This window comes from Chenopodium album, chromosome 14, assembly GCF_948465745.1.
Source record: "Chenopodium album chromosome 14, dcCheAlbu1.1, whole genome shotgun sequence".
In the NCBI taxonomy this organism is placed as follows: domain Eukaryota; kingdom Viridiplantae; phylum Streptophyta; class Magnoliopsida; order Caryophyllales; family Amaranthaceae; genus Chenopodium; species Chenopodium album.
The window spans coordinates 51,092,057-51,107,572 of record NC_137847.1 but is presented as its reverse complement, the minus strand read 5'-3'; the positions used below and the strand labels follow the sequence as shown (position 1 = coordinate 51,107,572).

The following is a 15,516-nucleotide window of genomic DNA, read 5'->3' as shown; positions in this document are numbered from 1 at the left end:
TTATTGATAAAATGAGATAAGCTAGCTACTAAGATGGAGTTAATTTTAAATTAGTACTACTTAGAATTACAAGTGTCAACAACTATACTCAAATAAAATAATGCTTGATTACTAAGAAAGAGTGCTTACATAGTTACATGTAAATTACCATTCTTTGATTTGTTATATTTACTTTGTATACTACCTCCGGTCAAAAATTAGATAACTCACGTTTAATATAGAATAAATGAATAAGATCGATACGATTTTACTAAATAATATGCATGTATTAGCCGTTGTAATATGATGATGCATTTACTAGGCTTGTATCAGTCCCAATGATTGTATAATTCCCAATGATTGTATTAGTCCCTAGACTTTGTATTATTCCCTAGGTTCTTTGTATAGCTTCCTTGATACTCTGTAATATTGGTATATAAATACCACAGTAATAATAGGAAGAGGCAAGGGATTCATTCCTACATGGTATCAGGCTAGGTTAGGTTTTCTTCCATATCTATCTCTTCTTAATCTCTCTGCCTCTTTCTTCTCCTTCTTTTCGTCCACCATGGGTGACAATCCTCCAAAATCTCCCTCAATTCACCCTGCCATGACTGTGAATAATATTCGCAGCGTAATTCCCATTACCCTTGAATTCAAAAATGTTCAATACTCCTCTTGGGCAGAATTATTTAAAATTCATGCTCGTGCTCATGATGTTATCGACCACATCATCCCTCCCAAGGATAAAGATGGAACAGCCGACACCGCTCTCTGGATTCGATTGGATGCCATTGTCCTCCAATGGATCTACAGCACGATCTCTAATGATCTCATGAACACCATTCTCGAACCTAACTCTACAGCCCAACAAGCGTGGGAACGTTTGCAAGACATATTCCAAGACAACAAAAGCTCCAGAGCAGTACAATTGGAGGGATTATTTTCAAACATTGAGATGAAAAATTTTCCGGATATTAATGCCTACTGCCAAGAGGTAAAAATGATCTCCGATCAACTAGCCAATGTCGACGCTCCGGTCAACAATCAACGCCTTGTTCTTACCCTCATTCGCGGCCTACCCAAGTCATATGATGGTGTGGCTGCCATCATTCAACAATCCGATCCTCTACCCTCCTTCTATAAGGCAAGGTCAATGCTAAGCCTCGAAGAGTCTCGCCTTGCGTCTCAAGCCACCAGCGAAGCCATCACTGCCGGTTCTGCTCTATTTGCTGCCGGAAACAATTCCGGGAACCAATCTGACGATAATCACTCCTCGAATGACACTCATGCTCGCCAAAATTACCGCGGAAACAGGGGAAATAACCGCGGCAATCACGGTGGCCGAAACCGCGGTGGCGGCGGCGGCCGTGGCAGGGGCCGGAACAACGGAGGTCGCAACCACCAACAGCCTCAACACTCCAACCGTGGCAACCAGCCGTGGCATTCGTGGAGTCCATGGCAGCAGCAGGCCAGTTGCCCTCCTTGGGCTCAATGGCCACCTCAATGGGCCATGCCCCCTTGCCCATATCCCACCTCTTCTTGGGCCCGGCCTCCTCCTTCACGCCAACAAGGCTTACTCGGCCCACGTCCTCAAACACAGCAAGCTTACTCTGCTCAAGGTCCATCAACTGCCTATGCTCCAACCGAAATCGATGCGGCAATACACACTCTATCTCTCAATCCACCGGACGACGGGTGGTACATGGACACCGGCGCCACCTCCCATATGACATCTCAGTCAAGTGCTCTCTCGTCTTACTTTAATTTGAGCAATGAAAGAAATATTATTGTTGGAAATGGACATGGCATTCCGATTCGCGGTATTGGTAGCACCTCTCTTCCCTTCCCACATCCTCCCTTTTCCCTAAAAGATGTCCTACATGCTCCCAAACTTATTAAAAATCTGATTTCGGTTAGAAAGTTTACTTGTGATAATTGGGTGTCTATTGAATTTGACCCGTTTGGTTTCTCTGTGAAGGACCTATCGACGGGGAGTCATCTTATGCGATGTGATAGTGCCGGTGATCTCTACCCCATCTCCACCGCCACCAAACTTGTCTCTCCTCACTCCACTTTCGCTGCCCTCTCTCCTTCTCTTTGGCATGACCGACTTGGACACCCCGGCACTACTATCTTAGCTTCTCTTAGGAGAAATAATTTTGTCAATTGTAATAGACTTGTTAGCTCTTCTATTTGTCCTTCTTGTCCTCTTGGTAAACATGTTAAAATGCCATTTTATGACTCTAATTCTCATACTTGCTTGCCATTTGACATAGTGCATAGTGATGTATGGACCTCCCCAAAATTAAGCTCCGCGGGTCACCTTTACTATGTATTATTTTTGGATGATTTTAGTAATTTCTTGTGGACTTTTCCCATATGCAAAAAATCTCAAGTTCACTCTTATTTCTTACAATTTCGTAGCTATGCCAAAACTCAATTTGAAAGGGAAATAAAATGCTTTCAATGTGACAATGGGAAAGAGTATGATAATGGCCCCTTTAAACAATTTTGTGAGCAAAATGGCATGCTTTTTCGCTTTTCTTGCCCCCACACCTCCTCTCAAAATGGCAAACCGGAAATAAAAATTCGCACTATAAATAATATGATCCGCACCCTTCTAGCTCACTCATCCATGCCACCATCATTTTGGCATCATGCCTTACAAATGGCAACCTACTTACATAACATTCTTCCATCCAAAATAATCAATCTCAACTCTCCCACTCAAATTCTATACTAAAAAGATCCTTCTTACTCTCATCTCCGTGTGTTTGGTTGCTTATGCTACCCTCTCTTCTCATCCACCTCCATCAATAAACTCCAAGCCCGGTCCACCCCGTGTGTCTTCCTAGGTTACCCTCCTAATCACCGCGGATATAAGTGCTATGACATGTCAACTAACAAGATTTTCATATCTAGGCATGTTATTTTTGATGAGACACAATTTCCTTTTGCCAAGGTTCACACCCCCACTGCATTCACGTATGAATTCTTGGACCATGGCCTATCTCCAGCTTTGCTCTCTCACCTAAACACTACTCACACTCAGCAGCCCACGGCCCAAACACTTCCCCCCACCCCTCAGCAGCCCACGACCCACACAATTCCCACCACTCCTCAGCCCACGGCCCAGCAGCAAACCCCAACTCATCAACCTTCACCCACGGCCCACTCCTCCCCTCCTCATTCTGCTGGTCCATCTACTGGGCCCAGCACTACTCCTCTCCCTCCAGCCCAGCAGCACTCTCCTTCTCGTGGCCCATCCTCGCCACCACATGCTCAGCCCAATCCTGCTTCTAACTCCACAAATCAGTCCAATGCTACTACTCTTTCCCCTCAAATGGCAACCCGTAGCTCACATGGCATCTTTAAACCGAAAAGATTATTTAATCTTCACACCTCGGTTTCCCCTTCCCCTTTACCTCGAAATCCCATTGCTGCCCTCAAAGACCCGAATTGGAAAAATGCCATGTTTGACGAATTTAATGCTCTAATTAAAAATAAGACGTGGGAGTTGGTGCCACGACCCGCTAATGTCAATATTATTCCTTGTATGTGGCTTTATCGCCACAAGAAAAATGCTAACGGTGTGTTTGAGAGGCACAAAGCCCGTCTTGTTGTCAATGGCAGGAATCAACAGGTTGGCATCGATTATGATAAAACATTTAGCCCGGTGGTCAAACCCGCAACCATCCGCACCGTTCTAAGCATTGCTCTCTCCAAGTCTTGGTCCATTCACCAAATGGATGTCAAGAATTCTTTTTTAAATGGGGATCTTGATGAAACCGTCTATATGCACCAACCTCCCGGTCTTCGTGATAAAACAAAGCCTTATCATGTGTGTCGACTTCAAAAGGCTCTCTACGGTCTCAAACAAGCTCCCCGGGCTTGGTATCATCGGTTTGCCAAATTTGTCTCCACGATCGGATTTATTCATAGCAAGTGTGATCATTCCCTTTTTATCTACTGCCATGGAAAAGAGGTTTCCTATATTTTACTATATGCCGACGACATAATTCTCACGGCCTCCACCAAAGCTCTTCGACAATCCATCATGGACAAATTACAAGCCGAGTTCGCCATGAAAGACCTCGGACTTCTCAATTCCTTTCTCGGAATTTCTGTCACACACCAAGCCAACGGCCTTTTCCTTTCTCAAAGATCATACGCAGAAGACATCCTTGCCCGTGCCAACATGTCAGCGTGTTAACCATCAGCTACCCCGGTGGATTCTAAATCGAAATTGAGTGCAAATTCGGGCCCTCCAGTTGCTGACCCAACTCTTTATCGAAGCCTTGCCGGTGCATTACAATATCTCACATTTACTAGGCCCGATATCTCCTACGCGGTTCAGCAAATATGTTTGTTTATGCATGACCCACGACAACAACATATGCAAGCTCTTCGCCGTATACTCCGATACATTCAAGGCACTCTTAAGCTCGGTCTCCAATTGCACTCATCCTCTCTCTCGAGCCTAATATCCTACACCGACGCCGATTGGGGTGGCTGCCCGGATACTCGTCGTTCAACATCGGGATATTGCGTCTTTTTGGGTGAAAATCTCATCTCTTGGTCTGCCAAACGGCAGCCTACTATGTCTCGTTCAAGTGCCGAAGCGGAGTACCGCGGTGTGGCTAATGTAGTAGCCGAATCCTGTTGGTTAAGGAACCTCCTGTTAGAGCTTCGTTGCCCCATTAAAAAGGCTACAATTGTCTATTGTGACAACGTTAGTGCGGTATATCTTGCTAGAAATCCCGTTCAACATCAAAGAACTAAACATATCGAAATGGATATCCACTTTGTTCGGGAAAAAGTAAGTCGTGGTCAAGTCCGAGTGCTCCACATTCCATCTCGTTACCAAATTGCCGATATCTTCACCAAGGGGCTGCCACAAATCCTCTTTGAAGACTTTCGAGCCAGCCTTTGCGTCCGATTACCTCCCGCTCCGACTGCGGGGGTGTATTAGCCGTTGTAATATGATGATGCATTTACTAGGCTTGTATCAGTCCCAATGATTGTATAATTCCCAATGATTGTATTAGTCCCTAGACTTTGTATTATTCCCTAGGTTCTTTGTATAGCTTCCTTGATACTCTGTAATATTGGTATATAAATACCACAGTAATAATAGGAAGAGGCAAGGGATTCATTCCTACAGCATGAATGCTTTAAATTTATAAGTAGTAGTTGTGGTTAGGAATGATGATAAGCCTACCCTATTTGCGAGCTACTCCAATTAGACTTCGTTAAAACTTGGCTAAATAATATCTTAAACCACTTGTTCTTCATATATATCTAAACATGCATGCTCCACCTATAAAATTAAGCATGAAAATAATGAGTACTCAAGACTTTTCATCACAAAAAATATTAATGGTAACTTAATAATTAGCATCATCTTGAACCACATAACAACCCAAAAAAAAAGCTTTTAATTTGTCATGTAGTAACAAGGCATGGATTGAAGTAATACACTTCTTATTACTAGCTTTGTTACCTTAAATTAAATAAATAATCTGTTTAGAAAAGGGTATTTAGCGGGACACTTCATGCTATATTTAATCACACAAATTATTCTGGTGTTATTACTTTAATTAAACAGAATCATTATAGAACGAAAATTGATTGGATCATTGCAAGATATGGCAACGTACCATATATTAACTTGTAACATGTTACTTTTTGCTTAAACACATGAGAAACAATAAGCTCATGTATTAAATAATATGTATAATTCAAACGTTACAGTTTAAAGCCCAGAGATATCACATTAATTAGCTTATTTTAAAAAAAAAAAAAAAAAAAAAAAAACACACACTTAATTAGATTTAATTTTAAAGTATCATGCGATAAGGGTTAACCGATTAAGTGCCTTTATTAGTCTAGGCAAGATAATTTCAAAGAGATTAAAAAAAACCTTATTTGTCATAGGCACATAATTATTACGAAGTATCGTTTTTACACTCTTTTTATTTATTTATTTATTTTTATAATTTTTTTTTTAAGGTGTGTTCAAGATGTGCTTAAGCACAAGACCCCTTAGGTCATCTCGCCATCAAGTGATGACATTGAAGGGTGCGGATGAGTTAAACACTCCAATGGGAGGACAATAATATAATTTAATTAATTTGCAATGGTACACAAACATTGCTTTTGTTGCTTTTTTCCTTAATTATGTGCATGCAATTAAAGCCACTTTCCTCCCAGCTAGTTAATGAACAATTTCAATGAGTAATTTGGCAAACAAAGTAATAAACATTATATTACTAATTAAAGAAGGCTTGATTTAGAAGAAAACAACTAAAATGACATGAATAAAAGTAGTTCTTTAACAGTTGAAAAGCAATCATATTATTGACTAGTATATTCTCTTTGGCTAGCTCATGTATACTTTATGTTTTTTCATATCTCTATAATCAATCAAAGCTTCCATCCTTTCAAATTGATGCATTGCTAGACATAAAAAGACGACATATCTTTACCAAATTCGTTAATAAAGAATAAGGATAGGTACCTCTTATAGCCCTTGAGTGCCCCCAAATCAAAGTCAATTCAATTCCTATTTTTAATTTAATTTATTTTAAAAAAAATTATTACTAGGGTTTACAAGATTTAAAGCTTTTAAGGCATCATTGTGATGTTACTAAAGATTGTATTAACTTTAATAATGAAAGAGTAAACCTTTGAATTCCTTTATTAAAAAATCTTTTTTTTGGACCACCTTTTCTTTTTATGGCTTATCAAAGGCAAATCTTTGTTTCTCTTCAATTAGAAGTTTTCTTATCTAAAAGGGTATTTTCTTTTTGGAACTTCCCTGTGAATTTAATTTGAGGTTTCATGTAGGCGTTTCAAACAAATTTAATAAAGTAACGCCTATGAGTAAGATACGTGTATCTAACGGAAGTATCGTGTTCTCTCAACTATTAGGCTACTAGTCTTCGATGTATCTTTGTCCTATTATTTTTTTAATATTTTTTTTTTTACCCAATTCGAGTTTTCACGATCTTCAAAACAAGTAAAAAATTATAAACAAAATATGCAATGAGACAAATCCTACATAACTATGTTATTTCTTATAGATTAATAGGATATGTGGTCAAAGTTTAAAAATTTGACCCACATATTAGCAATTAATGAGAAAAAATATGAACCCAGGGATTATAAGATAAAGTTTCCCAACAAAATGATTCTAGTCTCGGATTAAGAAAAATTATGTACTAACTCTATTACTTTTTAGTAGCAACAAAGGAGTGTTATTTGTGAAACATAAAATATTTCTTTGTATTAACTAAAAAGAAACAGAGGTAGTAAAATAATACATTACGTATAATACAAATTGAAAAAGAAAATGTTGTTTTAAAAAAAGCTTTCTTTTCTTTTTGTCTCTAATGCTTTGCCATTATTAACATTTGGGATGATGCAATACTAATGTATGTATTGCGTCATATACAAGACGCACTACTACAAGGTAGAATAGAATGCTTATTGATTTGGTACAATAGCAAGCTACAAAAACATGTAACTATCTTGTACAACAACAAATTACAAAAAGATGCAATATCTGCAAGTCCACACACAATCATCTCACATTACAAGGCAATTGAGCCTAAAATCCACCACATTTACGACACGCTAAAAATTGCATGTGTTCCGGCGCAATTTTTTTATTTATTTTTGAGTTCTAAGGGTATTATAAAATATAAATAGAGAAGATGGTTATATTTTGAACCTGTGATTATCGTACACTAACTCTCATATATTATCATTGGGTCAAAATCTCTCATTGTTACTTACAACTATTTTTACGTACAATAAGTTTCAAGAAACTTTAGGCGTTTTAATTTTGATGAATTAGTGGAATTTGTTGTCAAAAAAATATATATTACTGATAAAAGAAAGTGAGAAAATAATATATTTAAAGTAAGTAATGTGAGATCGAGGATCGGAAGGAAATAACAACAGGATAGGAGTGAGGATCATATGTGTTGAAAGATGTAAAAAAATAAATAAAAATGTGTAGAGTATGTCTTTTATTACATTCGGATCCGACTCGGGTAGCACACCTGACTTATACTGAGTGAGTCTCCTAACAAGAGTTTCTGCATACGGTGAGGCTCGAATCCGAAACTTTTCTTAAGCGACATCAAGTTGCTTACCACTTAAGCCAACTCACCACTTGAAACAACTCTTATTGGTATTTCTTTTATAAAGTCGTTCGTTGATTTTGAAGTATAAAAAAAGGTTGCACTTAAAAAATATATATATAAAAATACACACACAAATAAAGTTGATAAGAATACTTCGTGTAATAAGAAGTTTGCTTGGTGGACCCTTTAAAATCCCTTCTACAAGTTCATTTAGATTGGTGGAAATTGGAAAGAAACTTCTTTGGTTATATATAGTGATTATAGTCCAACTTGTTAAGGAGAAAATCTAGTCCAACTAAGGATCTAAGGCCTGTTCTGATTTACTGAACTTAACCGAACTGATTGGAGCTGAATCGAACTGAGCTGAGCTGAGCTGAAATGAAATGAAATGAATTATTTATGAGAGAAAGAAATTAAGAACTAAATTGAAATGAACAGATTAGAGTTGCTGAACTGAAATTAAGCTGAAGAGAACAGACTCGTGTCAAGTGATTTTTCAAACCTACATCTATGTAAATGGAAAAGAGAAAATCATCAACATTGTGACAAATTTTCTTTAGGCTTAAAAATGTCCCGAATGGAAAATTCATACCATGCATAGTCTCGGTTTTCTTGTTCTTATCCATGAAATGATTACCCAAATTACACTCCTATTATTAAAAGACTAGGTCTAATATGATATGTCTGTCCATAATTCCCTATTCACCTACTTGTTAATTACTTCCTCCATTTCTATTTAGTTGACACGTTCAATTTAGGCACACATATTAAGGAGAGGAGAAAAAGTGAGAGAGAATGATAAAGCAAGTGAGATACGCTTAAAAAGTAAGGTATAAAACTTACCCAAAAAGGAAACATGTCAACTAAAAAAAAACCTTCCTAAAAAGAAATACGTGTCAACTAATAAAAAACGGAGGTAAGTATATTTATAAGCCGTAACAATGTCCCAAGTTGTAATAGTATGTGATTAAGATTGTGTACTTGACATAAAATTAAATACTCGTATTTTAGTTTGACAGATTATTAATACATTCCCTCAAAAAAAAAAAAAAGTATTAGTACATTACATTACACGCACATTGTTTAATTTGTGTTCATTTGGTTGGTTTTGGTTGATTGGGAAAGAAAATTTCTCTTATATAGCTATATGTTTGTACATGATATTAATGGTTTGGAAATTATACACACAAGTAATAGTAGTTTAGATTTTAGTAGTTTTGGGTTCAAATCTTGATAGACAACTTTTTTTAATAAGGTGTATTGACCAATTCCTTGAAAGATTGATACAACAGGAAATTAGCCCTTAATTCTTTTCAAAGCTTCATTATACTTTTTTATTAAGTAAACCATTATACTACCTCCATATATTTTTATTTGCAACAAATATTTTTTTTATGCTTCATATAAAATACCCCTTTATTCTAGATAAAAGAAACAGAGATAGTTAAGAAAAGCCTTTTTCAAATATGGGCCTTTAACTTCTCCCAAAAACCAAATCCAAGTCAAGTGAGTGCCCAATATACAAGAATCTATAGTGTGGATCTCCTGTATGGCCTATGATCCATACATAGACCTTTATGTGTTATGTGTATTGTTGCTAGTTTGCTACTTGCTAACTTCTATGCTGAGTTTGAGCTTGACTGTTTTTTAATTTACTAAGTAGATTCTCATTTCTCACACATAGTACAAGTTTGAGACAAATAAAGTACTTTTATATTATTTGCCATTTTCAGAGCATAGCTTGATCATAACTCGATCTAGCAAGTAAATTTGAGACGAAGAGAGTACTATTATAATTTAATCCTTCCGACTTATATAGATCTCTTAAACAACTATCCCACCCTTTCTCTGATGCTGCTGCTCCGCGAGACTTGGCTAGTGACTAAGACAGGTGTTACAGCTTACTATCTTTAGTTCTTGAAGTCAAAAATCAGAAACTAAGGAATTTATATATGACTTATGACTCGTTTCCTCTTGCATTCATATTCAGATGATTAAATGTATTGTCCTTCAGATTTAAGGGCACTGTCCAAATTTCGCCCCTGTTAGGTTGCCTAACTGTTAATCGATTAATTAGATTTGTTTAAAGGAGATGGGAAGCCATGCGTACATCTTTAAAGAGGGTTCAGTGGGATGAAGATCAACCTTAATGTGGCAAAACTAGTTGAAAGTCAAATACAAGTAACTAGTTTTCAACACAATCTGTAAATGTTAACAGGCCCAAACTAATGAGAGGTAATAATATGCTCCAATCTACAGGCATGAGTCATAAGCACAACCATGAGAGCGACGGTTAGGAGAAGCAGTGAGACAATCATCGATCTCCTCAAACCCGTGTATGGTTTGTGTTCTTGTTTACTGGGGACTCAAGGCTCTTGCTGATTACTGACTTCAACTACAGAGTAGACAATTATACAGTGGCATTCAGTTGCAGATCTTTAAGCATCATGTTGTCCAAAATCACTTCAAAATCATGGGAACCAAGATTGGTTTTTCATCAGACCTACAAGGTCGTTATACATCAGACCTAACGTGGAATTAAGTATCAAACGAATGTAATCGATCTAAATGGGCATTCGACTGACAGAACTCCTGATATCGATTGTTCTTGGACAACACTGTGTATACTTCTGTTTGTAAATCTCTGCACCCTTTATTTTAATTTGTTTTTTGGGTGTGGAAGTAAAAAAGAATCCAATATTATGAAGATACAAAGGGGGGAAAATTAGATAAGAATGTAAACCTGTCAAAGAATTGTATGTTGAATACAAATTAAGGCAATCACACCAATTGTTGAGTTCAAATTTCAATACATTTATATACTTTTGGCTGAGCAAATTTCTTACAACACATTCAAACAAATCAAGGATCCAAATACAAACATATTTGACAAAGCAAGCAATTGACGAAATTGAAGAGCATACTTTATATGACAAAAAACAATATGCAGATATCTACTAGTAAAAAGTTGTGTTCTAGACAGAGTGAAGTATTTCAAGCAGAACCCTTGAGCTTCTTTGCAATGGTGGCGAAGTATTTTCCCTGGTGGAAAGCTTGCTCAAGTTCAAGCTCAGAAGGCTGTCTCGATCCATCACCTGCAAAAGTTCCCGCCCCATAAGGTGTTCCTCCTTTGACCTTCTCCATCTCAAACATACCAGCTCCAAATGTGTAGCCGATGGGCACAAAGATCATGCCATGGTGGGTGAGTTGGGTGATGGCTGTCAAGCTGCATAAATCCACAAATTAGCAGAAGTTACTCCACTAGTCCATTATGCTAAATTATGCATAACAATTTGCATCCCACCAAGAAAAAAAATTATAAAAGCGTGGGAAACAAACTAGTCACAATAGTAAAACAAAAAACTTTCTTTTAAAAGATAGCCCTTCTGTTAGCAAAACTACATGCATTAAATTGCAAAATGCAGATTTCAGATAATATTTTCTTTCAAAAAAAATTATCCATTTTATTATATATGCATCAACCGATCAGTATCCTAATTCCTAAACCTTTTCAAAAGAGGAATGTATCAAGTAATAATTGGAAACAAGAAGGCAGAAAACCTCAAGCAAAGAGAAACTCACGGGGTAGTTTCTTGTCCGCCACCTTGAGATCCTGTACTGTAAAAGATTCCTGCAGGTTTCCCAGCAAGTTGTTGTGTTCTCCAGAGTCCTCCAGTGGCATCTATGAATGCTTTAAATTGAGCAGCCATCATACCAAATCTAGTTGGGAAACCGAAAAGAAACCCGTCTGCCTCAGCAAGTTCGTTAGGTGTGATGATTGGGACATCAGTTTTGGGGGGTGCACTCATTTTTGCTAGCACATCCTCAGACAGTGTTTCAGGAACCTACACAAATAACTCAGAACCTTTAATAATTCTAATTATTCCCTCAAGTCAAGGATAAAAACCATAAGTAGTTGCATATCAGGCAATTTGTATAACGCACACCTGCCAGAGTTTCGCTTCAACTCCTTCAATAGATGCAGCTCCTTTCAGTATCTCCTCTGCTAACTTCTCAACATGTCCATACATTGAGTAGTAGCTGCACCAGACTTATTTACATCAATTCCCACACATAAAAAGTTTATTCTATCATGCCTATATAATCATAACAAACACAGACAGGGGCAGGGCTATCACCTACAAACTACAAACTTAAAATTCCACAGTATACTTACATGAAAGACGATTATAAAAGCACCTATAAGTTTAAGGGACCAGAACAACTAGATAGCTTAAAGCAAAAGTCATAAATAATCCAAGAATGGCATAACAATATAATCCAATAATTTCGTAACAAAATTTGATGGATTGTGGAATAGGGCTCTAGCCATTATACTAGAGACATGCAGGTGTGTACAGTCCATAAAACTGGAAACAGAAGCGATAAACTTGTCAGCAAAATCTTTTAGCCACAAACTAAAAAAAGGAAAATTAAGGCCACATCCAGCTGAATGTATTGAATTTCAAAAGGTGATATCATACTCTGACAAACTAATGCTTTAAGATGGCAACTATAGAAGTAGTTAACCAGAGCTTTCTCATCGTAAAATTTCAAAATATTTGACAGAAAGTCAAAACATTTGACAATCGATAGTCATATCTCTCCAACAAAATTTCACTCTCATTAGAACACATATAGCTAATGCAGAGACTACAAGTGTTCTTCATTTTTCCAGTCTAAATCATAATACTGCTACAGTTCCTCTTTACATAATGAGAAAGTACATCAATCTTCCTAAGGTTTAGTTAGGTAATCATTCAGTGGAAGAATATAAAACTAAATTTCCCAAGATAAGAGCATGGAAAACTAAAGAACGATAAACGAATAACAAATTCTAGAAACACTGGTCCACAAAGGGAGTAAAGTCAAAAGATAACAAAAGGAAGATAGCAACAGCCCACTTTGTAACTAACAATGCAGCTTTGCCACCATGCCTCCAAAAAGCTACTTTCTCTAACCAAATCACATTATTGATGCATATTATCAGTTACTTCCGAACAAGTAGAGGCGTAAAATAGACAACTAGTACCTAAGTACCCAAAAGAATGATATTGTAAAAGAGATTAACTTTTAACTTTCAGTAAGCCATTCAACTCTTTATTTCCAGTTTTCCACTCAGGCTACCAGCAATCAAAGATTCAAAGGTAGAGATACGGACTTAACATAGCGCGTGCACGCGCACACACACACACACTTGCTTCATATTATCAGACCATATGTAAATCAAACAAATACATCACAAAGCAATGCTGATTCCTCGAGCCTAGGAAGAGAAATTTATTCATGTTCTTCCAATTAACAATATGAAGAACACATATACATTCAACAAGTTAGTACCAAGCCAACAAAGGGAACACATGATCCGAGTTTGAGTAACATGGACACTTATATAGCTCTCATTAAGCTTATATTGAAGACACATGATCCCAAGTTTGAGTGACACAATTTGGAGGATTTTACACAAAATAAACATACAATTGAATTTAAGAAAATCAGCAATATAACTAAGATTCATTTAGCAATAAAACTACAAAGTTCTATCAAATCAGCAAACATGACTCAACAAATCAAGGATATTTCAACAACCCCAAATCAATTTAATCATTTACATTATTATAAAAGTATATGTTGCTAGATAAAATAAGGTATTCATTTTAGCAAGCTCCACCCATCATAGAAAAATAAATAGATCGACTGAATTAAAGGGAAAATACCAACCAGAATACAAATGGGAACTAGTTAACCATGAAATTAAACAGATATTAACCATAAAAAACCTTATAATTAAAAGAACAGAAAAATTAAATATCATGAAAATGAATTAGGAAATAAATAAATTTCTAGCATTGATGAACTAACTACTCATCACAAGTTAACCCAGAAATTTAAATTTTCCAGGTGATATTCAAGACCCGAGATCGAATCCCATTCAAATCAATAGTACCCATATTAAAAATCACAATCCAATCGCATAAAAAAATAACCCCAGAAAACAAAACAAAACATTATTAAAATGCAATAAATATCAATGACATTATACAACAAATTAATCAATTAATAAATTAAAAGAAAAGGGTAAGAGAAACAAAGAATGAGAAATTACACGATGTAGATTTTGGCCGCCATTAGAGAGAAGCAAATTCAGGGTATTTCTGCAACTGCTGTCGAAGAAGAATAATGGAATAAGAAATTAGTAGAATAATTGGGAGAAAAGGGAATGTGTTAATTAATAGAAAAAGTGATTAATAAGGTATAATTTGGAATGTTGAGGATAAATGGTGTATTTATAAATGATTAAATGGTGTTTAGGTACAGTACTGCTGAAAACCTGACATACAGGAAACAGGATGATTTTACCTTAGACCTTACCTACTTCTTCTATTCGATTCTTCAGCAGTCTTTCTTTTTCAGACGTATTTCTTGACGCGTCCTGCTTTTGGCCACGGCCTTTAGGGGGAGAGTACAATGTACGTACCCGTTATCCCGAATGCACTTTAGGTCATCTTCTTTTGAGCTTCTAAATAGAGCTAAATAACTTATTTATACTAAGTCGCTGATCGCAAGGTCCACAACAACTTGAAAGAAAAGCCTTAAAGGCTAAAGCGTTATGTATACTCAAAGTTTTTATTTCATGTGGAATTTGCAATTCTAAATGTATTTGAATACGAAAAGAAAGTTTTGAAAAATAAAGAAAAAAACTTGTAAATGACCACCCCTTAAGACTTAAGGTAACTAAATTTGATTTTTATCATTTTTTTTTGTTTATTTTAAATAACCACCATTCGAAAAAAATAAATAAATAATAATAATTAGAAATCACCATCTGTAGGAGTGAATAATGCTAAGAATATCACAATGATGGATTTTATAGAGGGTACTTAAGTAAATTGTGTTGTATACTTAATTAGGATTGATTTTGAATATAAGGATAGTGTGATTTTGAATATAAGGATAGTGTATCGTTTTTGCCTGACGAAGTGAGTATAAATGTAATATAGAACAACTTACATGAATTAAACTAAAATTATATGATTTTATTTAAACTTAGTTGTAATTTGAACTTGGGTAACCTTATAAGAACTTATTTTCTACTTAAGTGAATTTATCTTAACTTAATTGAACTTATCTAAACTTATTAGACAAGAAAAAAAAAATAGGTAAACAAAATAAACCCTTATTGAAAAAATCAAAGTTGAGTATGTATGTTTTATTAAGCATTCACTTGTGCATTGTGATTATATTACGTATTAGAGTCTGTTTTGATTTACTGAACTAAACTAAATTGAACTGAATTGTTTATGAGAGAAGGAAATTAGGAATTGAACTTAACAGAATTGGGCTGAACTGAATTGTTTATGAGAGAAGCAAAGTAGGAAGT

General features: G+C 36.1%; 2 protein-coding genes across 9 annotated transcripts; one reads left to right on the top strand and one right to left on the bottom strand.

Moving 5' to 3' along the window:
• The first annotated feature begins 547 nt into the window (after positions 1-547).
• Positions 548-4,195, top strand: LOC145578289 (uncharacterized). The gene is made up of 2 exons (XM_081635634.1): positions 548-2,269; positions 2,945-4,195. Exons 1-2 carry the CDS (start codon positions 548-550, stop codon positions 4,193-4,195), a joined length of 2,973 nt encoding a protein of 990 aa, XP_081491760.1.
• Positions 4,196-10,879: 6,684 nt separating this feature from the next.
• Positions 10,880-14,651, bottom strand: LOC145577467 (putative NAD(P)H dehydrogenase (quinone) FQR1-like 1). 8 transcript variants are annotated; one of them, XM_081634905.1, is made up of 5 exons: positions 14,508-14,651; positions 14,242-14,299; positions 12,083-12,176; positions 11,718-11,980; positions 10,880-11,361 (listed from the first exon to the last, which is right to left on the bottom strand). In XM_081634905.1, exons 2-5 carry the CDS (start codon positions 14,262-14,264, stop codon positions 11,130-11,132), a joined length of 612 nt encoding a protein of 203 aa, XP_081491031.1. In that variant the 5' UTR covers positions 14,265-14,299; positions 14,508-14,651; the 3' UTR covers positions 10,880-11,129. The 8 variants fall into 8 exon arrangements, with proteins under 8 accessions (XP_081491031.1, XP_081491030.1, XP_081491034.1 ...); XM_081634904.1 differs by having other exon boundaries at positions 14,242-14,296; positions 14,496-14,634; XM_081634908.1 differs by having other exon boundaries at positions 14,242-14,296; positions 14,508-14,622.
• Positions 14,652-15,516: the final 865 nt, after the last annotated feature.